This window comes from Ascaphus truei, chromosome 3 (assembly GCF_040206685.1).
Source record: "Ascaphus truei isolate aAscTru1 chromosome 3, aAscTru1.hap1, whole genome shotgun sequence".
Classification (NCBI taxonomy): domain Eukaryota; kingdom Metazoa; phylum Chordata; class Amphibia; order Anura; family Ascaphidae; genus Ascaphus; species Ascaphus truei.
Window position 1 is genome coordinate 146,028,821 of NC_134485.1, and position 25,285 is coordinate 146,054,105.

Sequence of the window (25,285 nt, forward strand, 5' to 3'; positions counted from 1 at the left end):
ATTTGTTTTCGGGCGAGGTTGTGTTGCCATCGCCGTCACTATACTGCACCGACACACTTTATTCGAGCAAATACCCAGTATGTACCTGGCAGATACCTGGAATGCGCCGCTCCTCACCTCTGACAAGCCCCGTTGCGTTTGCCTTCCCAGCCTGGGTTCATGCCTGGCTGACGGGCGGCTGATCTGTTAAATGATAATGATTAGGATTTAATAGGCTGCAATGCTTCGCGTGTCTACCAGATGGCATAAATTCATGAATTGTAATGCAGTATATATATATATACTGTGCAGTATTGCAGCCAGCGGGAATAAAATGCTTCAATCCCTGCCTGGAAAATACCTCAATGCACTCGGGCAGAAAACAGTCACAAACCTCAATACACCCGGGTATACCCGAATCCGTGGGACTAGCCGAGCTCGAATAAAGTGTGTCGCCAGTGTAAGCGCGGCCTTACCATTGTGAAGTTGGTTTGCTGCTGTATTTAGTAATGCCACTATTTGTAAATTCTGTTGTTTTAATCCGGTGATATCAGTTGCCGAAAATGTGCCTGCCAGGGAAATTAAAATGGCCACTGCCACACACACATCAAAACCACTGCCACACACACATCAAAACCACTGCCACACACACATCAAAACAGCAGTGGTCATGTCAGTAAAACCTTATGCCATTAAGATAATAAACGAGACAAAACAGCAAAAATGTCACCAAAGTTAAAGCAATATACACTTAACCGTTCATGTTATCACTTCATTTTTGTATTTTGATGCGGTTGCTGCTTTAAGACATTTCCCTTTTAATTCAGTTTTGATGGCTACTGTTGTGAAAGTCTAACAGGGACTTCGGTTGTGTTTACATAACATATGTAGGTGGAATTTCATGTTTCTCCCTGGTGTACACAGACATGTGGCGTGATAGGTGTTATAAATAGGATGTTGTGAGGATCTTCATGCCGTTAAGCTTTCCTAGAATTCCTTGCGGCTACCCAGATGGTATGTGCCCATCTTTAATTTGGTCTTTTGGGCTAACCATCTGACGCCTATTTTAAAAGGCCTCATGAATCAGTGTTGGTTGAACTTGGCTCATGGATAACACTATATACCACCGGCAGATTTAATCCCACCGTCTCTGCCAAGCATCATCTATCAAATCCAGACTGGAAGAGCAAGTGAGCAAGACAGAGGAAGCTCCCAGATAAACATACCGCAGCGCCTAAACTCCTAATCACTCGAGGCTTCCGCTTCCAGGGCCTATAATTAGAAGCCCTTCTTTTCCTTGTATTCCCAGTTGACGCAAATGCTTTTTGTGGCTTGGCACCTCATTTGGGGCGTGGGTTTAGTTTACGGCCCAGCCAGAGTTTGGTTTAGCCTTCTGATACAGCATAAATAGCTCTCAAGCCGCAGTCTACATATGTACAAGTTTTTTTTTTCCTTTCATGTACTGTATATGCGCTTTGTATTTTTTTTAAAATCCTTTCCTGAAAGAAGCTGATTGTTTGGTATGCAGTACAAGTACGTGCGAAAGATAGGAAGTTGTAAATTAAAAAATACACATTTTATCCCCTCGCCTCTAATCTTCATTGAAGATTAGAAATGGGAAGAAAAAAAACCCATCTTATTTGCTAGAGTTTATTTTTTGCTTTAGAATTTCCATAAGTATCATCTGCAATAATAGGGGAAGAGCAACATCAATCAACATCTGTGCAAAAAGATAAACATTTCAGGAAGTGGAAATATTAACCCAATTACTGCTGGAGGCGCAAGGCACATTTGGCAAATGGTTAAAAGCTGTTTTTAACACTAAAACAGGAGATGATTTTATATAAACTAATGCTTCAGCTGAAGTGTAAAGCAAAAGGCAATAAGGGCAATTAATCAATCATATATATATATATATATATATATATATATATATATATATATATATATATATATATATATACAGTATATATATATATATATATATATATATATTGTGACAAACGGCTTACTCCGGGGCTCCGCCGTCTGTCCGGGACTGTTAGAACACGGTCTTTTAGGGTAGGTTAAATGATGAGACGTCACGTACTGTTCCTTTAAACAGGCTATACCTGGTTTATTCAGTCCCAGGCACTGAGACTGCCACAGTTTAAACAGAAAACAAAGCCAAACAAAAAGCTGCTCGTCTGAGCGATAACTTAAACTTAGATGTCCCTGACTCAGAGTTGGAAGTGGCTTGTCCACTTCCACCAACAAAATAAGTACCTTTGCAGTCTTTAGACAAACTAACAGAATGAATGAAGCGATTTGGGAAAGAGGCTTTCTCACCCCTCTGCAGTTCAGCAGCCTTCCAGGCTCTTGGGCGGGGCCCAGAGGAAACAGGAAACAGGTCTTATATACCTGAACTCTAATCAGCATGACAGGTGACAGAAAACAGGCAGCAGACAAACTGTGGAATGGAGTGCCTGTACCACGAGGCTGCCCTGTTCAGCTTAGACAGGACAGAAACTGTTCAGTATCCTGGGAGCCCTGTATATGGAGTTTATTACCAACCCCTGGTTTCTGTCACATATCCTCCCCCCCAGCTCAGACCTCGAGGGGTGAGCGACCATGGATATTAGGGAGTGCATCCTTGACAACCCGTCGGCATTGCCATGTTTGTGCCCCGACCTGTGTTCCACAGAAAATTTAAAGGGCTGTAGGCTTAGGAACCACCTGGTCACCCTAGCGTTCTTCTCCCTATTTTGACACATCCAGGTAAGGGGTGCATGATCTGTGACCAATCGGAACTTTCTCCCCAACAGATAATACTTGAGTGTCTCTACAGCCCACTTTATTGCGAGACACTCTTTCTCGACTATGGAGTAATTTTTCTCCTGGGGATTTAGTTTCCTACTTAAATAAAGGATGGGGTGCTCCTCCCCTTGAGACTCCTGGGAGAGTACCGCCCCCAGCCCTACCTCAGATGCGTCGGTTTGGACTACGAACTCTTTGGAGAAGTCAGGTGTGACCAACACTGGTTGGGCACAGAGAGCTTCTTTCAGGCTTCTAAAGGCCTGTTCGGCTTCGGGGGACCATTTTACCATTAGCGGTCCTCTTGCTTTTGTGAGGTCGGTTAGTGGGGTTGCCTTAGTTGCAAAATTGGGAATAAACCTCCTATAGTAGCCAATTAACCCCAAAAAGGTCCTTACTTGTTTTTTTGTGACTGGCCTTGGCCAATTTTGTATCGCCTCTACTTTGAGTGTTTGTGGTTTGAGTAACCCTCTACCAATAGAATACCCCAGATACTTGGCCTCCTCCAGACCAATAGTGCATTTAGCGGGGTTAGCAGTTAGTCCAGCAGACCGAACTGCGTCGAGCACAGCTTGGACCTTTGGAAGGTGGGACTGCCAATCTTCACTATGGATTACCACATCATCCAGGTAGGCGGCAGCGTACCGAACATGTGGTTTTAAAATTTTATCCATCATTCTTTGGAATGTGGCGGGAGCTCCATGTAAGCCAAAAGGCAGCACCTTATATTGAAAGAGGCCGTCTGGGGTTGAGAAGGCTGTTTTTTCTTTTGCCCTTTCTGTGAGGGGAACCTGCCAGTACCCTTTTGTTAGGTCTAGGGTTGTGAGATATCGGGCTTTGCCCAGTCTCTCTACAAGTTCATCCACCCTGGGCATAGGATAAGTATCAAATTTTGACACCGCGTTTAGTTTCCGGTAGTCATTACAAAACCTTGTTGTACCGTCTGGCTTTGGGACTAAAACTATAGGGCTGTTCCACCCACTTTGGGATTCCTCAATTACGCCTAGTTTTAGCATTTTTTTAACCTCTAAACTTATAGCCTCTCTCTTGGCCTCTGGGATTCGGTACGGTTTAAGGTTAACTCGGACCCCCGGTTCAGAGACTATGTCATGTTTAATTACGTTAGTTTTACCTGGCTGTGTAGAGAAGATTTCTTTGTTCCTTCTCACTAAACTCTGGACCTCTCGTTTTTGATGCACGGACAGTGTTTCAGCTATGCTAACCTCTGGGTCAGTTTCTTGATTCTCTGACGGACCTGGGGGTACTAGGGTTAACAAGACCTCTCTATCTTTCCAGGGCTTGAGTAGGTTTATATGGTAAATTTGCTCAGGTTTCCTCCTACCTGGCTGCCTTACCCTATAATTTACTTCTCCCACTCTTTCCAAGACCTCATATGGCCCATGCCATTTAGCAAGGAATTTACTCTCCACGGTGGGAACCAGAACTAGTACCCTATCACCTGGAAAAAAAATTCTGACCCTAGCACCCTTATTATACGTATTCCTTTGTGCTTCTTGAGCTTTCTCCATGTGTTCCCTCACTATGGGTAGGACTGCAGCAATGCGGTCCTGCATTTGGGCAACATGCTCTATTACTGCACCGACACACTTTATTTGAGCAAATACCCAGTATGTACCTGGCAGATACCTGGAATGCGCCGTTCCTCACCTCTGACAAGCCCCGTTGTGTTTGCCTTCCCAGCCTGGGTTCATGCCTGGCTGATGGGCGGCTGATCTGTTAAATGATAATGATTAGGATTTAATAGGCTGCAATGCTTCGCGTGTCTACCAGATGGCATAAATTCATGAATTGTAATGCAGTATATATATATATATACTGTGCAGTATTGCAGCCAGCGGGAATAAAATGCTTCAATCCCTGCCTGGAAAATAACCCAATGCACTCGGGCAGAAAACAGTCACAAACCTCAATACACCCGGGTATACCCGAATTCGTGGGACTAGCCGAGCTCGAATAAAGTGTGTCGCCAGTGTACACTTCTGTAAGGGGTAACCTCGTGTTCCCAAGTTTCTTTGGCTATATCCAGTAAGCCCCTTGGATGTCGGCCATACAATAGTTCAAACGGGGAGAAGCCTGTGGATGACTGGGGAACTTCCCTAATGGCAAATAACAGGTATGGTAACAAACAGTCCCAGTTTTTCCCATCCTTATCGACCGCCCGGCGTAACATGCTCTTTAAGGTTTTATTGAACCTTTCCACTAAACCATCTGTTTGTGGATGATAGACTGAGGTTCTGAGATGCTTGATTTTTAGGAGTTTACATAGCTCTTTTGTTACTTGGGACATAAATGGTGTTCCCTGGTCAGATAAGATCTCTTTAGGAATTCCGACCCGGGAAAACAGAAGTACTAACTCTTTTGCTATGTTTTTAGCAGAGGTGCTACGTAGGGGAACTGCCTCCGGATATCGGGTAGCATAATCTAATATTACCAATATATGCTGATGTCCCCTAGCAGACTTTATTAGGGGTCCTACTAGATCCATAGCAATCCGGTCAAATGGTACCTCTATTATGGGAAGGGGTACCAATGGGCTGCGGTATGCTTTGAACGGGGCGGTGATCTGACATTCTGGGCATGAGGAACAATAGTTTGTAATTTCTGCCAGAACCCCAGGCCAATAAAAGCTTCGGAGAACCTTTTCTTTTGTCTTTTCCACCCCTAGGTGTCCCCCCAATGGATGACTATGTGCGAGGTGTAATACTACGTTACGGAATGTCCGTGGTACCAACAATTGTTTAGTTGTAACTGATTTTCTTTTATCAACCCGATATACTAGGTCGTTCTCTACCTCAAAGTAGGGGTAGGCAAGTGACCTATCTGGTTGGCCATGAGTACTATTCTGGTCCCGTATATTTCCCCTTGCTACCGCTAATGTGGGGTCCTCCCACTGGGCCTTCTTAAAACTCCCAGGACTGACCTCTAGGTCAGCGAGGGTCTTATCCTGTACTGGGGTGGTAAGTGCCTGATCAACATCTTGATTTGGGGTATTCCCTACCAAAGTAGTGATGGGGAAGGGAATTTCACAGCACTCCTCCTTTTCCCCCTTCTTATTTGGGCCCTCGTCAACCTCCATTTCTGAAAAAGGGAAAGGATTTGTTTCTTCTAACACTTCGTTATGGTCTGCTATTGAACTCTGGGCGCTATTCTGAGCTGGGGACCACATTTTTAGAAAATGGGGAAAGTCGGTCCCTATTAACACATCATGTGCCAGTTTGGGTACAACACCCACCTTGAAATCTAAAGAACCAAATTCTGTTTCAAAAAAAACATCAACAGTGGAATATTCATGATTATCCCCATGTATACAACAAATTGCCACTCTTTGTGAACTGTTTACCTGTTTCTTCTTAATGGGCAATAGGTATTCGGACACTAGTGTGACCATACTCCCAGAGTCAAGAAGTGCCCGAACCCTCTTACCATTAACCTTTACAAATGCCCACAGATGGTTATTCAAGGGGTCCTCTGGGCTAGGGCCCATACATTGGGACAACAGCGAATAAGGTTCCACGCTGTTGCATTGCATGGGCTCATCATTTAGTGGGCAGATTTTTGCTGTGTGGCCCCTCTCATGACAATTTACACATTTAGGTACATAGTCTGTGTCCCACTTAGAGCCTTTTCCCGGCTCCCCATGTTGGCTATTGCCCTTAGTGTGCGAACCACTGTTGCTGGAGCGGCGTGAAGGTGGTCGCCGCTCTTCAGCGCCCCTTAACCCCGGTACCCTTTTACCGTCTCTGGAAGAGTCCTGGAACCTCGGATAGTGGGGTTGCTCCACGACTGTGGGTTGCGGGTGCTCTTCTGCTGCACTGTACCTTTCTACAAGGGCCACAAGCTCATCCGCATTGTGGGGGTCACTCCGACTGACCCAACGGCGTAAGGCAGAGGGAAGTTTCCTCAAGAACTGGTCCATGACCAACCGTTCCACGATGTGGCTTGCTGAGTTGATCTCGGGTTGTAGCCACTTCCGGGCGAGGTGGATGAGGTCATACATCTGGCTTCGGGTGGCTTTATCCATCGTGAAGGACCATGCGTGAAACCTTTGGGCACGAACAGCCGTGGTTACGCCGAGGCGGGCGAGGATCTCGAACTTCAATTTTGCATAGACGTTAGCTTCGGCTGGCTCTAGATCAAAGTAAGCCTTCTGGGGTTCGCCGCTTAGGAAGGGTGCGATTAGACCAGCCCACTCAGCTTCTGGCCATCCCTCTCTCTGTGCCGTGCGTTCAAACGTGAGAAGATAGGCTTCCACATCATCCGAGGGTCCCATCTTCTGAAGGTAGTGGCTTGCCCTGGTCATTTTCGGAACTGGGGCTGCCTCTGCCAGTGGAAGGTTACTGATAGTCCCCCTCAGGATCTCGAGTTCCTGCTGTAAGCCCTGAGCGAACCGCTTTTGCTCCTCTCTCAGCAGGCGGTTTGTCTCTTGCTGGTTTGCATTAGTCTCTTGCTGGGCTATTAACAGCTGTCGCTGGGTTTCACTCGCCTGTTGCTGGGCTTCATTCGCGTCTTTCTGGACAGCGACATTGCGTACCAGCGCACTCACCACGTCTTCCATCTTGTTTGGAGAGAGAGAAAAAAAAACCTTCTTTTTTTTTTTTTTTTTTTTTAAAGTTCTTTAACCCCCAGACCTTTCAGTGTTCTGCCCGCATTCTCCACCATATGTGACAAACGGCTTACTCCGGGGCTCCGCCGTCTGTCCGGGACTGTTAGAACACGGTCTTTTAGGGTAGGTTAAATGATGAGACGTCACGTACTGTTCCTTTAAACAGGCTATACCTGGTTTATTCAGTCCCAGGCACTGAGACTGCCACAGTTTAAACAGAAAACAAAGCCAAACAAAAAGCTGCTCGTCTGAGCGATAACTTAAACTTAGATGTCCCTGACTCAGAGTTGGAAGTGGCTTGTCCACTTCCACCAACAAAATAAGTACCTTTGCAGTCTTTAGACAAACTAACAGAATGAATGAAGCGATTTGGGAAAGAGGCTTTCTCACCCCTCTGCAGTTCAGCAGCCTTCCAGGCTCTTGGGCGGGGCCCAGAGGAAACAGGAAACAGGTCTTATATACCTGAACTCTAATCAGCATGACAGGTGACAGAAAACAGGCAGCAGACAAACTGTGGAATGGAGTGCCTGTACCACGAGGCTGCCCTGTTCAGCTTAGACAGGACAGAAACTGTTCAGTATCCTGGGAGCCCTGTATATGGAGTTTATTACCAACCCCTGGTTTCTGTCACAATATATATATATATATATATATAGTGCTTGACAAATCACCCAAAAATCTAGTCGCCGAACCAAAAAATCTACTCTCCCCCTAACCCCGCCCCACTTTAATTTTTTTAAATACATTCCTAATAAGAATTGAGTGTGTGAGTGCGTGACTAGTCTGGGTGGGTGACTGACTGACTAGGTGGGTGACTGGGTGGGTGGGTGACTGGCACCAATACATTTTAAAAAGACTCCAATACATTTTAAAAAGACCCCCACCACTCCAATACATATAAAAAATACCCCCACCTCCCCAATACATATACAAAATACCCCCACCTCCCCAATACATATACAAAATACACACACCTCCAATACATATACAAAATACCCCCACTACCCCAATACATATACAAAATACCCCACCTCCCCAATACATATATAAAATACACCCACCGCCCCAGTACATATATAAAATACACCCACCACCCCAATACATATATAAAATACACCCACCACCCCAATACAGATACAAAATACACCCACCACCCCAATACATATACAAAATACCCCCACCTCCCCAATACATATACAAAATACAGCCACCAGCCCAATACATATACAAAACACACCCCCCCCCCCCATCCAATACATATAAAATTCAGACTTACCTTGGGGATGGTGTCAGGAGGGGGGCAGTGGATGTGGAGGGGGGCCAGTGGATGCGGAGGGGGGGGCAGTGGATGTGGAGGGGGGCTAGTGAATGTGGAGGGGGCGGCAGTGGATGTAAAAGGCGGCAGTGGCACCCATGGTGGTCCGATAGGACCATGGCTCCCGTCTCCCCCTAACATCCACCCGCTCAAATAGCCACCAGCGGGCGGCAGTGGTAACCGGGGAGGGGGCGAGCGCCAGCCGCACGTCCACATTACACCCACCTCCCTGATCGAGGGAAGCCCTGAGGAGAGCGGGAAGCACCGTGGAGACCGGAAGCCCCGCGCGCGCCAACCGACGGAATAAAGTCTTTGCCGCCCCCCCCTCCAAACCCGCCAGAGCAACCAAGGGGAAACGTGGCCGGAGGGGGACGCGCAGGGTCCAGCACCCACCTGCCATCTTTGTGCCCCCCTTCCTCCCGCTTGGGTCGCAGCCATGGGGACCGGGGACAGGGGACTCAGAGCTGCCAGCCAGGCCTTCTTCCCCGCTCCTCCCCGCTACAATTACCCTACCCCTGCGATCGCCAAGGGAACGTGGGACAGAGGGGAAGCACCTACCTACTTTGCTCCACCCGCCCTGGGCAGCAGCCGCGGGGACCACCGGAGCATATCTCCCGCCCAGGCAGCAATCGGGGGAAGGGGGGGTTGCCAAAGCGCCTGACCCAGAGCTGCCAGCCGACCCTCTTCCCCGCGTCAGCCCAATCAGGGAGGGGGATTTTTTTTCTGACGCGAGCAGCGGAATTAAGAGAAACCACAGCATGGATCGCCAGCGGCTATTGGGCGACCAGATTTGTTGACCACTGTGTATATACAGTATATATATATATATATATATATATATATATATGTATATGTGTGTGTATATATATATGTGTGCTCATTTGCATGTCATTTCCCAGAAACCCTTGCTGCAGTGGAAGTGCTGTGTGCTGGGTGATAATGGTGAAAGACAGGGTTGCAGACCTGTCTAAGACATGCAAATGAATATACAGGAATATTTACAGTTGCTATATATATATATATATAGTGACAGAGTCACTAACACAGTATGCTGGAGTGAGGAGCATTGTGTACTTCCAGCATACAAGCTGTTAAATTCCTCCTGGAAAGGCATGCACCTGCAGCTAATTAAGCAGGAAGAACTCCTGAGAGACTGAGGGTTTAAAAGGCAGGAAGTAGCAACACAAGTTGAGTTGGCTTTTCCCCAGGAGGGTAGAGAGGCTTCTCCCCAGCTGGGACCCAAACCCTGGATAAAAGTTTGATACGAGCTGGCATTCCTGAAGGATTGAAGGAGGGACACAAAGACCCTGGTATAGGAATCCCCTACAAACAGATAAGCCATAAATAACACTCTGCAATGTTAAAAGTCTGTTTGCTGCTGCGATTTTAGACAAGAGACTTTGTTATTGTACTTTGTTTGTGGAGCACTTGTTTTGGGGGGGATAACCAGATTAGCTGGCTGCCCGGTAGATAGGGCTGAAAACGTTGAGTTAGTTTCCCTAACGGGAATAGGAATTTATTTCAAGTTTTATTTTGCCTTAAAGGGTGACCTGATGGTTTTTTGGCTGGTGAATAATAAAACCACTATAGTTAAAGTTTCATACCATGTCTTACTGACCCTGCCGCGAGGCCGTCCTGCCACTATATACAGTTGTGTGAAAAAGAAAGTACACCCTCTTTGAATTCTATGGTTTTACATATCAGGACATAATAGCAATCATCTATTCCTTTGCAGATCCTTAGCAGGTCTTAAAATTAGGTAAATACAACCTAAGATGAACAACAACACATGACATATTACACCGTGTCATGATTTATTTAACAAAAATAAAGCCAAAATGGAGAAGCTATGTGTGAAAAACTAAGTACACCTTTACAGCTTTCATAGGAATTAAGATGCTAAGTAGCAGACAGGTGCTGCTAATCAAATGCCCTTGATTAATTGATCATCAGCAAGTGTGACCACCTCTATAAAAGCCGAAGTTTTAGCAGATTGCTGGTCTGGAGCATTCAGGTGTGTGTTAACACAATGCCAAGGAGAAAAGACATCAGCAATGATCTTAGAGAAGCAATTGTTGCCCATCAATCTGGGAAGGGTTTCCAAACAATTTAAAGTCCATCATTCTATAGTCAGAAAGATTATTCAAAAGTGGAAAACATTCAAGACAGTTGCCATACTTCCCAGGAGTGGACGTCCCAGCAAATTCACCCCAAGCTCAGACCGTGCAATGCTCAGAGAAATTGCAAAAACCCAAGAGTTACATCTCAGACTCTACAGGCCTCAGTTAGCATGTTAAATGTTAAAGTTCATGACAGTACAATTAGAAAAAGACTGAACAAGTATGGTTTGTTTGGAAGGGTTGCCAGGAGAAAGCCTCTTCTCTCTAAAAAGAACATGGCAGCACGGATTAGGTTTGCAAAGTTGCATTTGAACAAACCACAAGACTTCTGGAACAATATCCTTTGGACAGACGAAACCAAAGTGGAGATGTTTGGCCATAATGTACAGTGCCACGTTTGGTGAAAACCAAACACAGCATATCAGCACAAACACCTCATACCAACTGTCAAGCACAGTGGCGGAGGGGTGATGATTTGGGCTTGTTTTGCAGCCACAGGACCTGGGAACCTTGCAGTCATTGAGTCGACCATGAACTCCTATGTATACCAAAGTAGTCTAGAGTCAAATGTGAGGCCATCTGTTCGATAGCTAAAGCTTGGCCGAAATTGGATCATGCAACAGGACAATGATCCCAAGCAGATCTACAACATAATGGCTGAAAAAGAAAAGAATCAAGGTGTTGCAATGGCCCAGCCAAAGTCCAGACCTCAACCCTATTGAAATGATGTGTCTGGACCTTAAGAGAGCTGTGCATAAACAAACGACCACAAACCTCAATGAACTGAAGCAACGTTGTAAAGAAGAGTGGGAAAAAAATCCCCCACAACGATGTGAGAGACTGATAAAGTCATACAGAAAACGATTACTTCAAGTTATTGCTGCTAAAGGTGGTTCTACAAGCTATTGAATCATAAGGTATAATTAGTTTTTCACACATGGCTTCTCCATTTTGGCTTTATTTTTGTTAAATCATGACACGATGTAATATGTCATGTGTTGTTGTTCATGTGAGGTTGTATTTATCTAATTTTAAGACCTGCTAAGGAACAGACGATCGTTATTATGTCCTGATATGTAAAACCATAGAATTCAAAGAGGATGTGCTTTCTTTTTCACACCACTGTGTGTGTGTGTATATAAATATATATATATATATATATATATATATATATATATATATATATATATATATATATATATCGAACAAAAGAAAAAAGCAGCGCCTCTGCTAATGGTTAAATAGGTAAATATAATGTAGTATATAAAATAAATTATATATAAAAATATATAATAAACCAACTGTGATTAATAATAAGATACACTAATATTAGTGAAGTACTAAATGATTCTAGCACAAATAATAATCAAACCTATAACCATAAAGATAAGTGCATAGATATTGCAAATATACAAATTCAAAAGAAAAAAAGAGTGTTAAAACCAGTCCTCAGATTGTCCAATAATGATGTAGGTTCTGGTATGAAGGGTCTCCTGCTGCTCTCAAATGGACAAACCACGTCCACAGGGAATCTAATGGAAAAAAGGGGAGAGAGAGCGCACACCCATAGCGTAAAATAGTCAATTTAATGAGGGGAGGGGGAGAAGGGGGTTAAGAAATGCGCTTACAAAAATGCAATAAAATCAAGCATTGTGTGATATAATCACCACCATCCGGTTTGTTTCTGCAGTAACTTGGGGCAATCCCGGTCTAGCAGTAGCAGGATCAATATCCCAACAAGTGTCCAGGGCAGGCTGTCTTCAATATAGCCGTGTTAGAGTCCTGGAAAGATGGCTCCTTGTACTTCAAGCCTCTGCAGCAGTCGCGCGGATCATTCTGTTCCGGCGCGCGGTGATGACGTCAGTGTCAATGCATCTGACGTGATGTTACCCGAGAGTGACGAAACGCGTCAGGGAGCGTCATCACGTCAGACGCATTGACACTGACGTCATCACCGCGCGCCGGAACAGATTGATCCGCGCGACTGCTGCAGAGGCTTATCTATATCTATATATATATATGTATATATATATATATATAGATATATAGATATATATATATATATTAAGCACACACATACCAATGGTATGGATACACTCCAATTAGCATAAAACCAATTTGCCCTGGTGCTCTGTGAAAGTTAGTAGCAGTATCCAGGAAATGATCACTTAAGAGGACTTGATTAAGCAATAAACATGGTATTTATTAGTATATCAATGTTTTTCTACATGCGAGACATTTATCAAGTATACACATAAAATACCGTAGATGTAATCGAAATTGCTTTTTTCTTTCTTCAAGACCATGCACCTATCACTAAACTACCTAATTATCCTCTGACATCTTATTTTTATATAGATAGAAAAATTTAAGGCAATTTAAAAAAGGCTGGAAATGTCTTGCTCCTGCTTTAAAACTCTGCCCTGATCACTACAACATTGGAATTCTTCTAATGTATTATCATAGTTACTGTAGGTGCAGTATTCTGTTTAGAAATGTGCTATTCATAGTAATACTGTGAGAAACTGAAGCATTACTATCCCAATTTCTTCCCATGGGTCAACAATACAGCATGATACAACGAAACAATACAGTCGACAGTCATGCTATGGGAAATTTAAGTTTCACTGTACATATGACCGGTACCTCTTCTCTATAGTTAGTGCCTACTGATAATGTTACTGCTTTTGAAGCAGTGGTGTCCCTGGGTGGAATCCCAGTGACCTTAGTGTCAGATACCAAAATTAGACTGTAAGATCTACTTGTGCCAATATAATTCTGTATACAGTGCTGTACAAACTGTCAGAGCTGCATAGAAAAATAGACTATATTTAGCTTGAACATTTTGGGGGGAAATGAACAATGTAATACGAAATACACTTCTATTTACCACAAATGTGATATCTGTATTTTATTTTCAGAAGACTAGAGGCAGACTAATTATGTTATTACACTTGAAGGTTGAAGTAAATTGAGATACATTATTAATATCTATTGGTTTGATTCCTCTGGAACAGCACAAACCTATCTTTTTCCCTACTGCTGTCTCAAAACGGGGTATGATGGCTCCTCCAGAAGAAGTAGATGTCAGTGGTACTAGTAATCTACTTGTAGTGCTATATTTATTAAGAATAGCTACTCCACAAAACACTTTAATTGCTGGAAGACACCTTACTGTCATAAAGAGCCAGATTTGCTAAGCACGGTTACTCATAAAACACCTTTCGATGTTGGAAGACACCTTACAGCCCATCTACTTGAATATGCCATAAAGGGACATACTGTATTTACTATACCTGGCTAGAGGTTGTCTTAAGAGTAGCACAGCTTATTCAATATGACCCTCAGTCTTACAAACACACTTGCTAAAAACCTGAACCCTATGGAAATGTAGTGTTTGCGTGCCCTGCATCTTTAACCTCTTTGATATCTTTTTATAGGGATGCTGCTGGTTACGTCAGACACTCTAGGCCATGACTTCCATGTTTTCCAGATCCTAACTCACCCATGGTCCTCCTCCCAAAGCGCTGTGCATCATTTGTACACTTTACATCGGGGAGAGACAGAAGCTAAAGTAAGTTTTATTTATCTTGCAATCCTGATTAATAACTTGTCATTTTAATCTCTAAATTGTAATGACTAACCCCCCAATTGCCTGCACAGTGTACTGGGCCCTATGATACGGTTAAATACTTTTTTTTTTTTAAATGTAAATCTTTTTTTAGAGATTTTTGGGGGGTTTTGGGTACAGAAATACATACAAGCAAAAAACAGTGTTACAGGAACATTTGTATGGGAGCATATATTAACATGCCTTAACAGTACAACTCAAATTAATTCGCCCAGTTATCAGAGAGTGAAAAGAAGAAGAAAAAGAGAGAGAAAAATAGAAAAGGGGGGCCATCTTAAATCCAAATAATAGCTAAGAAATCGAATGATATCCAAAAATACCTGATCCATCGAGCCACCCCCACCCCAGAGATCACGAGGGTCACACCAACTCCACTAGTGGTTCCTTGACAAGGGAGCCAACCTCTCTGTAGGGACAAGTCTCTTTCAGACAAGAGGTAATGTTTTCCATTAACATCACATGCTATATTCTCCTGCTAATGAGATTGTCAGGTACTTTTGGATTTAACCAGAAAGCTGCTATGCAGAAGCGGGTCGCTGTGTCTACTGTATATGTACAACCAATTTCCACTCACTCGTAGAAAAGTCAGGTATAGGTCTATATATTTAATTTTTTAAATTTTATAAAAATGTTTTACCAGGAAGTAATACATTGAGAGTTACCTCTCATTTTCAAGTATGTCCTGGGCACAGAGTTATAAAAATACATGCTTAGATTAAAAGAACAGGGTTAAACAGTCAATTCACAGACATTTCATGGACAGATAAGAGTTGGAACATTGGGTACAGGGGATAAAGGGCTTGTGATTTTCCGATTTGAAATAGAGCAGCTTTAACATCACAAAACGGCTGCACTTCGGCTGTGCCAAAGGCTGTCCGCCTTTGGGGCAACGCAGATGTACACTGGGGTGGTTGATTTTCAATGCAGCTGTGAACAAAAAGTTATTTGTGTCCTCTTGGCTCATTAATATTCCAGTGGGTCGGGTTGACATTCCACAAAGTACAAGCAAATGTTAACCCTTAGCACACTGTTCCTGTGCAGAGGGGAGCAGCTCTTGGGGAGCCCAATCAGGCTGTCTGCCTTTGGGGCAACGTAGATGTACACATTTATAGAAGAGTGAGCTAGTGACTATGGACAATGGTAGAAACCAGAACTAAATTAATCATGGAAAAAATTTGAGACCTTAATGGAGTAGTGAATGAACAATACCGCCATATATGGGAGAGAGACCCGTTCTGCCCATAACCCCTAAAACATCTAGGTGAGGAATTTCTGTGAAACCTTTGGAGACGCATAGGTATTGCGTACCAGTGATAAAGCGAATGCATACAAGCTTCTTTGATTGTAGTGCATATTTAGCTTTTGGCAGCTGATTCACAGATCTCATCTCACACCTCCCCATCCATGGTTCAAGGAACACTTATTATCTAGGTTGAGAGTCATTCTATATATTGTATTTATCAAACATTGATATCGCTTGAGCGATAGAGAGATTCAAAGTGTGTTGTAGTAGGGAGGGCTGCCGTTCCAATAATAAGGCTGCGCTTATAGTGCTGGCTACAGCTGCGGCTACGGATGACGTCTCCCGTCTCCGTAGCCCAAGCGAAAGTTGTAATTTGAGTTTGGGAGACATCTCTTGCTACAAGGGGAGTGACGAAAGGCAGAGGGGGTGGGCACAAGAGCTTGGGGGAAGGCTGAAATGGAGAGGAGTTGTCATTTCTGTTTGTATGCTGAATTTACTTTTCTTTTACTTTAAATTACGAGAGAAGTTACTATTTTAAAGTTATTCATATACTGTGTTTCAATTGACAGACACACAAACACACACACAAACACACACAATCAGGGCCGCCAACAGTCAGCCCCCCACAGCACACCCACCCCCCTGCAGCCACCGGCAAACCGCCCTCCCCCCTGCAGCCACCGGCAAACCGCCCCCCCTACAGCCACCGGCCTGAGATCATCCCCAAGGTAAGTCTGATTTTTATATGTATTGGGGCTGTATGTTATATATGTATTGGGGGTGTATTTTATATATGTATTGGGGGGGTTGGGGTATTTTTTAGATGTATTGGGGGGGTTGGGGTATTTTTTAGATGTATTGGGGGTTGGGGTATATTTGTATATGTATTGGGGGGGATGAGGGTGTATTTTTATATGTATTGGGGGTTAAGTAAAAGTTGCGCGCTAAAATTTGTTTTTCCGTGGTAGGTGCGCTATGGGTTGGGGGGGGTTTGGGTTTGCTCCTTTCATTTGTCCTGGGCCCCATGATTTCTGTTGGCGGCCCTGATCCCACACACACACAATCCCACACATACACAATCACACACAATCACACACAATCACACACACACACAATCACACACACACACACAAAATCTCACACAATCACAATCCCACACACAATCCCACTCACACAATCCCACTCAATAACACACACAAACACACAATCACACAATCACACACACAAACACAATCACACACACACACACACACACACACACACACACACAATCACACACATTCACACACACACAAACATCCCCCCTCTCCCTGCATCAGAAGTTATCTGATTGGTTTACAGCCTGTCACATGGTGAGACCGTCGCTGTAAAAATCGAATTCTACTGACTACAGAGATTCACAACGCTCCGTTGCTCCACTGCGCTTTCGCCGTCGCGCCTACTATAAGCGCATGCTGCAGATTCAATGCATTTGTTTTGAAGCGACGTCGTGTCGCCAGCACTATAAGCGCAGCCTAAGGCTAAGGTCCCGTTGCACGCGTCCGCACGGCTGGCTTGCTTGCCGGCGGCGCGTGCAACTCGCTGTACCGCGATCTGCGGTCTACAGGCTACTTTTCTCGGAGCGGGGAGGGCGTGGCCAAACGGGTCGGGGGGGGCGCGGCCATGATGTGAGGGGGCGCGGCCATGACGTGAGGGGCCGGAGCGGGAGGTGGGCGGGAGTGGGAGGATTGACAGGGAGGGGGGGGGCGTGGCTTGAGCGGAGGGACCCGCTACTCTTCCCCCCCCTCCCTCCACGGGCTGCCACGGGCTGCAGGTAAGTAAAAAAAACACACACACGCAGGCACTCATACATACATACATACATACACACACACACACACACAGAGGCAGGCACTCACGCACTCATACACACACACACAAACAGAGACAGGCACGCACGCACTCATACACACACACACAGACAGAGACAGGCACGCACACAGACAGGCACACACATACACACACACAGGCAGGCACGCACGCACTCAGACACACACACAGAGAGGCACTCACACTGCTTTCACTCCACACTCCTCCCCGCTCCCCGAAGCCTCTCCTCCTCCCGCAGCCTCCCCTCCCCATTGGCTCACAGCCACACCACGTGACGCGTCAACGCTAGGAAACACCATTCTGTGGTGTCTCCTAGCGGCTGACGCTCCACAGCGTGTAGTCAGCTGTGCAGCCAGTGGGGACCGGGACCGGCTCGCGAGGATTCCCCTGCTGGTGGGGAACTCGCTACATTGCCGCCCGCGCCAACGAGCGCAGCGGGTCCCAGGCCTAAAGCTTGAACTGAAGTGCTTCAATTGGACGTATCTGAATATCTCATTATGGGAAACCAAGGACGTGGTACCCGCTCTACTTTGGGTATATAAATGATGATTAGAGTCGGTGCACTAGAGGAATACAGTTAGAGCGAAAAACAAAGCCCTGTCGAAGGAGTATTTCCTCAGATGAGTTGATGGCAGGAAGGTCCCAGCTTTCCGTGCACACTGATACCTAAATAATAAGAATAATATGATCAATGGATAGATTGGCTGAGTGTATGATCATGATCTGGCATAGCCTCACATACGATACTTAAACCTCAGCCTCTCTATCCATTGATCATATTATTACTATTGTTTGGGTATCCAAGTGCACGCATAGTTGTGGCCTTCCTGCCATCTCCTTATCTCAGGAGATACTCCTTTGACAAGGGCTTTGTTTTTTCTATCTCATTATGGGGCAATTTATGCTTCTCTGAGCGAGCAGCGAATGAGAGAACATTGTTTCTATCAAACAAGTCCTTTACCCTGGTTAAGCCTTTAGCTTTCCAAACACGAAATGATTTGCAATGGAGACCTGGCTTAAATCAGGGTTACGGAACAAAAGGACCATGCTAGGCTTGTTGGAGGTCGGGCTTTATCTATTTTTTTAAGGAGACCCAAAGAGACATTGAGTGTTTGATAGTCTGATGCTGTAAAAGGGCCAGGGGCCTGTTAGATTTAGATAACCAAAGCACTGGGTCAATTGACAGACCTGCTCTTCGATATCCACCATGGCCCTATCACCTGTACCCAAATTCCACGATAATAGGTGACGTAATTGGGAAGCATGAAAGTAGGCAAGCAGGTTAGAAACCGCTAGGCCCCTAAACTCTTTGGGTCTCATCAATGTAGATTTCTTTAAACTTTAGAATGTTTCTTGCCCCAAATAAATCTAAAGGTATGGGATTGGAGGTCTTTCACATCTTTGCCGAGGATGGGTATAGGATTGGTCCTAAAAAATATGAGATCCTGGGTAACAGATTCATTTTTATAGATATCCAGGATATGTTATATTTGCACACACAAAAATACAGTTATCGCTCAGTACCAAAAACAAACAATCAAGTATAAGGCTCCAGGTGCGTAGGGAGGAGATAAAGCAAAAACGCAAATGGCGAACAGAATCACCCAGGTCCCTATTGGCACGCACTCATGATGTATATATATAATTAACAAGGATGCACATCCATTAATTTCAACCAAAATTCCCACTACCCCAATGAGGGTTTATCAACAATAACAGACAGACAGTCTGTATAAAAACAGAAAATAACAAAACTTTAATGTTGACAGATAGTCACGCCGAAACAAGTGTAAGTATGTACAGGTGAGTTAAAAAAGGAATAAAAATGATCCCCTGAGGGGAGGTGTATCAGGTGGAAAGTTAGTAGTGAAATCAATCAGCTTAGTAGCTGTATTGTAATAATCTTAGCCTCACTACAAATCATTCCATATATATAAGGTGGTGCGGTAATTACTAATTTAATCCTGCTAAGGTATATACCCTACAAACTGAATACACGTGGTATATCGTAAGCTCCAACCGCAGCAGAGGTAAGTATAATAAAGAGTGTGGTGTATAACAACATACACGCTGTATGTGAAGGCAATTGATAATGGTGCAGTGATAAACACTTATACGCCTAAGAATGCCTTTGTCAGATAATGCCCCAACACTCAACCCCAAAACTGATAATATCAGAAGGCTGCAGCTGCAACACCACAATATCAGCAGTTACATAGTTACATAGTAGATGAGGTTGAAAAAGACTTCCGTCCATCAAGTTCAACCTATGCTAAATTTAGACAACAGATACTTTATCCTATATCTATATTTACTTATTGATCCAGAGGAAGGCAAACAAAAAACCCCATTAAGGGGAAAAATTAATTCCTTCCTGACTCCAAGAATTGGCAATCAGATTAATCCCTGGATCAACATCCTTCCCATGTATACAGGTAAACCCCGTTATAGTGCGACCCGTTATAACGCGGTTTTCACGTGGCTCCCGTTTAAAAAAAAAAAAATATATATATATATATTTATTTTTTTGCACACTGCACACACTCTCACTGCACACACTGCTCACTGCACACACTGCTCACTGCACACACTGCACACACTGCTCACTGCACACACTGCACACTGCACACACTCTCACTGCACACACTCTCACTGCACACACTGCACACACTCCCTGCACACACTGCTCACTGCACACACACACACACACACACACACACACACACACACACACACACACACACACACACACACACACACACACACACACACACACACACACACACACACACACACACATCCATATACACACACACACACACACCACATCCATATACACACACACACACACACAAATATACACATACACACCCATATACACACACACACCCATATACACACACACACACACCCATATACACACACACACACCCATATACACACACACACACACCCACATACACACACACACCCATATACACACACACACACACACACCCATATACATACACACAGTTTCTCTCCCATATATACATACACACACACACTCTCTCACTCTACACAGACGGGGGGGGGGTCGGAACAGAGGAAAGGCCGCGACCAGCACCACCACCCACTCCCCCCCCCTCCTCCCGCGCAGGCAGCGGGAGCGCCAGGGACAGCGGTGGGGAGAAGAAACCCCCTACTACCACCTCCATGCAGGCAGCGGGAGCACCGGGCACGTGGGGGGGATCAGAGGTAAGCGGGAACCCGAGGGACATCCCCGCTCCCATCTCCTGCCCCGCGGGTTGTCATGTGGTGACAGGGGGAAGCGGGAAACGGAGGGACATCCCCGCTCCCATCTCCTGCCCCGCGGGCTGTCACGCGGTGACAGGGGGAAGCGGGAACCGGAGGGACATCCCCGCTCCCATCTCCTGCCCCGTGGGCTGTCAGGCGGTGACAGGGGGAAGCGGGGACCGGAGGGACATCCCCGCTCCCATCTCCTGCCCCGCGGGGTGAAGGATGCTGCGGGGGGGGGGGGAGGGTGATGATGCGCGGGCCATTTTGTTTTTGCGCGACCCCGTTACTAACGCGGTGGTCTCGGGGTGGACCCCGAGGACCGCGTTATAACGGGGTTTACCTGTACTTATTTGGTATATCCCTGTATACCTTTCCCATCAAGACATTCATTAACTGTCTCACAAGTGGGGTTATTTACTTGATAACATGTTTGTGTAAGAAACAGTATGTTGGTGAGACACACAGGCCCCTCAAAGTTAGAGTCTTGGAACATCTTGGCTCGGTCCGCAATGGACGGGGTACAACCGTAGTGCATCATGTAAATGATATACATCGGGGCGAGATATGTGTCTTATCATTTATTGGAATCGAACACGTACCCTGGGGTCCCCGCAAGGGTGACTGGGATCGTAAATTATTGCAACATGAATGTAGGTGGATACACACTGAATACGAAAGCACCATCAGGCTTGAATGAGGGCTTCATTTACTCATCATTCATCTAGGATGTACTGTGTTCACCTTGTCCATCGTTGATGTGTTGTTTGGGGTAGAGGGATGTGGGTATACAGTGTAATTTAAACTTAGAGATCAGTTTTGACCCCTTTGGGGCGGGTCGCGCAGGCCAGTACAGTCCTACGTTACTGATTTACGACTTCCACCTACATTCCCTCCATCCTTTGATCACCAAGGATTGCAGTACATTCCTACAATAATCATGATGTGTTGCCCTGTTATGTCAAACGAGATCATTACTAGGAATCTTGTCTCTCCTTACACCCGAGTTACATCATACTGCTAGTTAGGTTTATTTTTCATATATACCTCTTTAAGTTTGTTTTTGTCTGTTTGTATCTGTTTTGGTTTACTTACCTATTAAGGGATAGATTGTGTCACTAAAACAGCTGTTACCAATTGTATCAGACCATTATTGTGATTGGTCTGTTACATTTGTCCCACCCACTCTGTAAGGTATATCTTCCGCATGATGCGACTGGTATGTAGCTCCTACCCCTGAAGAAGTGTCTACTGACACGAAACGGCGGCGGGGTGCAGTGACGTCACGTTTGTGGCGCCTGCGAGCGGGACGGTGTTCAGGACAGTGGAGGCGGGAGATTTCCTCACTCTGCTTGGAGATACGGTCGTATACCAGACACTGCTGACATTGTGGTGTTGCAGCTGCAGCCTTCTGATATTATCAGTTTTGGGGTTGAGTGTTGGGGCATTATCTGACAGAGGCATTCTTAGGCGTATTGGTGTTTATCACTGCACCCCTCTCTATTGCCTGCACATACAGCGTGTATGTTGTTATACACCACACTCTTTATTATACTTATCTCTGCTGCGGCTGCAGCTTACGATATACCACGTTTATTCAGTTTGTAGGGTATATACCTTAGCAGGGTTATACAGGCAGTCCTCGATTTACAACGCTTCGTTTTGCAACGAATGGCTTATCCAACGCTATGCAATGCATACCTATGTTCATTTTTGCAACGCCAAAACGGCTTATCCAACGCTCTTACGACGCTTTGCAACGTTATTTATGTTTTTGTGTGTATATATATATATACACACATACACATAAACAACTTTGCAAAGCGTCGTAAGAACATATATATAATATTATATTATATATGGCAAAGGGGATTGAGGGGTGGGGGGGGCAAAGGGCAGGGAGGGGTGGGGGGGGCAAAGGGCAGGGAGGGGTAGGGGGGCAAAGGGCAGGGAGGGGCGGGGGGGCAAAGGGCAGGGAGGGGCGGGGGGGCAAAGGGCAGGGTGGGGCGGGGGGAGCAAATGGCAGGGTGGGGCGGGGGGGCAAAGGGCAGGGAGGGGCGGGGGGCAAAGGGCAGGGAGGGGTGGGGGGGGGTCAAAGGGCAGGGAGGGGTGGGGGGGGCAAAGGGCAGGGAGTGGCGGGGGGTTTGGCAAAGGGCATGGAGGGGTGGGGGGGGCAAAGGGCAGGGAGGGGCGGGAGGGGCGGGGGGGCAAAGGGCATGGAGGGGTGGGGGGGGCAAAGGGCAGGGAGGGGCGGGAGGGGCGGGGGGGCAAGGGGCAGGGAGGGGAGGGGGGGCAAAGGGCAGGGTGGGGCGGGGGGGGCAAAGGGCAGGGTGGGGCGGGGGGGGGCAAAGGGCAGGGAGGGGTGGGGGGGCAAAGGGCAGGGAGGGGTGGGGGGGGCAAAGGGCAGGGAGGGGTGGGGGGGGCAAAGGGCAGGGAGGGGTGGGGGGGGCAAAGGGCAGGGAGGGGCGGGGGGGGCAAAGGGCAGGGAGGGGTGGGGGGGCAAAGGGCAGGGAGGGGCAGGGAGGGGCAAAGGGCAGGGAGGGGCAGGGGGGCTAAGGGCAGGGAGGGGCGGGGGGGCTAAGGGCTGGGAGGGGCGGGGGGGCTAAGGGCAGGGAGGGGCAAAAGGGCAGGGAGGACAGGGAGGGCAGGGGGGCAAGAGGGCAGGGGGGCAAGAGGGCAGGGAGGGAGGGGGCAGGGAGGGAGGGGGGCAAGAGGGCAGGGGAGGCAAGAGGGCAGGGAGGGAGGGGGCAGGGAGGGGGGCAAGATGGCAGGGAGGGAGGGGGGCAAAGGGCAGGGGGGCAAGAGGGCAGGGAGGGAGGGGGCAGGGAGGGAGGGAGGGGGGCAAGAGGGCAGGGGAGGCAAGGGGGCAGGGAGGGGGGCAAGAGGGCAGGGAGGGAGGGGGGCAAGAGGCCAAAGGGCAGGGGGGCAAAGGGCAGGGGGGCAAAGGGGAAAAGGGCAGGGGCAAAGGGCAGGGGCAAAGGGCAGGGGGAGGGAGGGCAGGGGGCAAAGGGCAGGGGGAGAAAGGGCAGGGGAGGGAGGGCAGGGGGCAAAGGGCAGGCAGAGGGAGGGCATGGGGCAAAGGGCAGGGGGAAAAGGGCAGGGGGAGGGAGGGCAGGGGGAGGGAGGGCAGGGGGCAAAGGGCATTGGGAGGGAGGGCAGGGGGGGCAAAGGGCATTGGGAGGGAGGGCAGGGGGGGCAAAGGGCATTGGGAGGGAGGGCAGGGGGGCAAAGGGCGGGGGGGGCAAAGGGCAGGGGGAGGGAGGGCAAAGGGGGGCAAAGGGCAGGGGGGGCAAAGGGCAGGGGGGGCAAAGGGCAGGGTGAGTCTTGGATGCGTTAAATAACCCATTCCCCTGCGTTTCCTCACCTTGCACCCGGCCGCGCTCCTCTTCCTCCGGGTCCCGGCCGCCCTCCTCTTCCACCTCGGGCTCCTCAGCGGAGAGGCTGAGACGCTCCGGTGAGGGGGTGCTGTGCCTCCCGCGGGGAGAGGCGGAGACAACCGGAGGAGCGGCCTGTGTGAGGGGAGAGCCGCGTGCTCTGTGTGTGTGTAGGGGGGCGGGGAGCACCGGGTGAGGGGAGAGCCGCATGCTCTGTGTGTGTGTGGGGGGGTGAGCGGGGGGAGGGTGAGCGGGGGGGGAGTGGCCTATGGGTGGTGAGAGCCGTGGGGAGGTGAGAGTCCCCCGCTGTGTCCCGGGCGCTCGCTCCGCTCCCCCGCTGACTGTAGTGGCGCCGGGGGTGGGGGGGGGGAGGAAAAAGCACGGGAAAGCAGGGGACTCTCAGGGGGGAAAGAGGAGGAGGTGCGCGCGGGTCCCGATGAGCGCCGCGGTGTGTGTGTGTGTGGTCACTCTGCCTCAGGCCAGAGAGGTGTGCGGGGGCAGGCGGGCCAAGGGAGCAATCTCATTGGCCTGGCCCAAGGTCCAATCTGATTGCCGCTAGGGATACAGGGAGGGACACAGGGAGACACATACAGGCAGGCAATGACACATAGGGCACTTTGAGAAATATATCTAGACTAGACTAGACCTGGGTGATTCTGTTAGCCATTTGTGTTTTTATGTTATATTTGCACCAGCATTCAAGATTGTTTTTAAAGGTTTAATTAGCTGGGAATAGTTAAATCTGTAAAGCGACTCAAAGTAGTTGGAGATATTAACCCTAAAATTGGGAAGAGAGGCCGATTTCCATATAAAATTAAAGTCAATAAATAAGAGTTTTCCACTTCTATAGGTAGGTTATTTTTGAGGGCCATGAATTTAGAGTGGTTTCCTTTGTCACGATGAAACCAACTTTTATCAACACATTTATATTTCTGGGTACTTGATTGAACAGAACAAGTTTGCAAAATAAATTGTGATTTATTTCCTTAATAGACAAACACACGACATCTGCAGAATACACTTAAAACAACACTGGAAGAAATTGTGCTTGGAACGAAAGA

At 47.0% G+C, this 25,285-nt stretch overlaps 1 protein-coding gene across 3 annotated transcripts in view; it reads left to right on the forward strand.

Moving 5' to 3' along the window:
- Positions 1–25,285, forward strand: part of BCAS3 (BCAS3 microtubule associated cell migration factor) — a 1,601,451-nt gene that overhangs the window by 490,806 nt on the left and 1,085,360 nt on the right. For all 3 annotated transcript variants that reach the window (XM_075589630.1, XM_075589629.1, XM_075589631.1), the window contains one exon: positions 14,272–14,405. In XM_075589630.1, the coding sequence (XP_075445745.1) occupies positions 14,272–14,405 (134 nt within the window). The remainder of the gene's footprint in view (positions 1–14,271; positions 14,406–25,285) is intronic.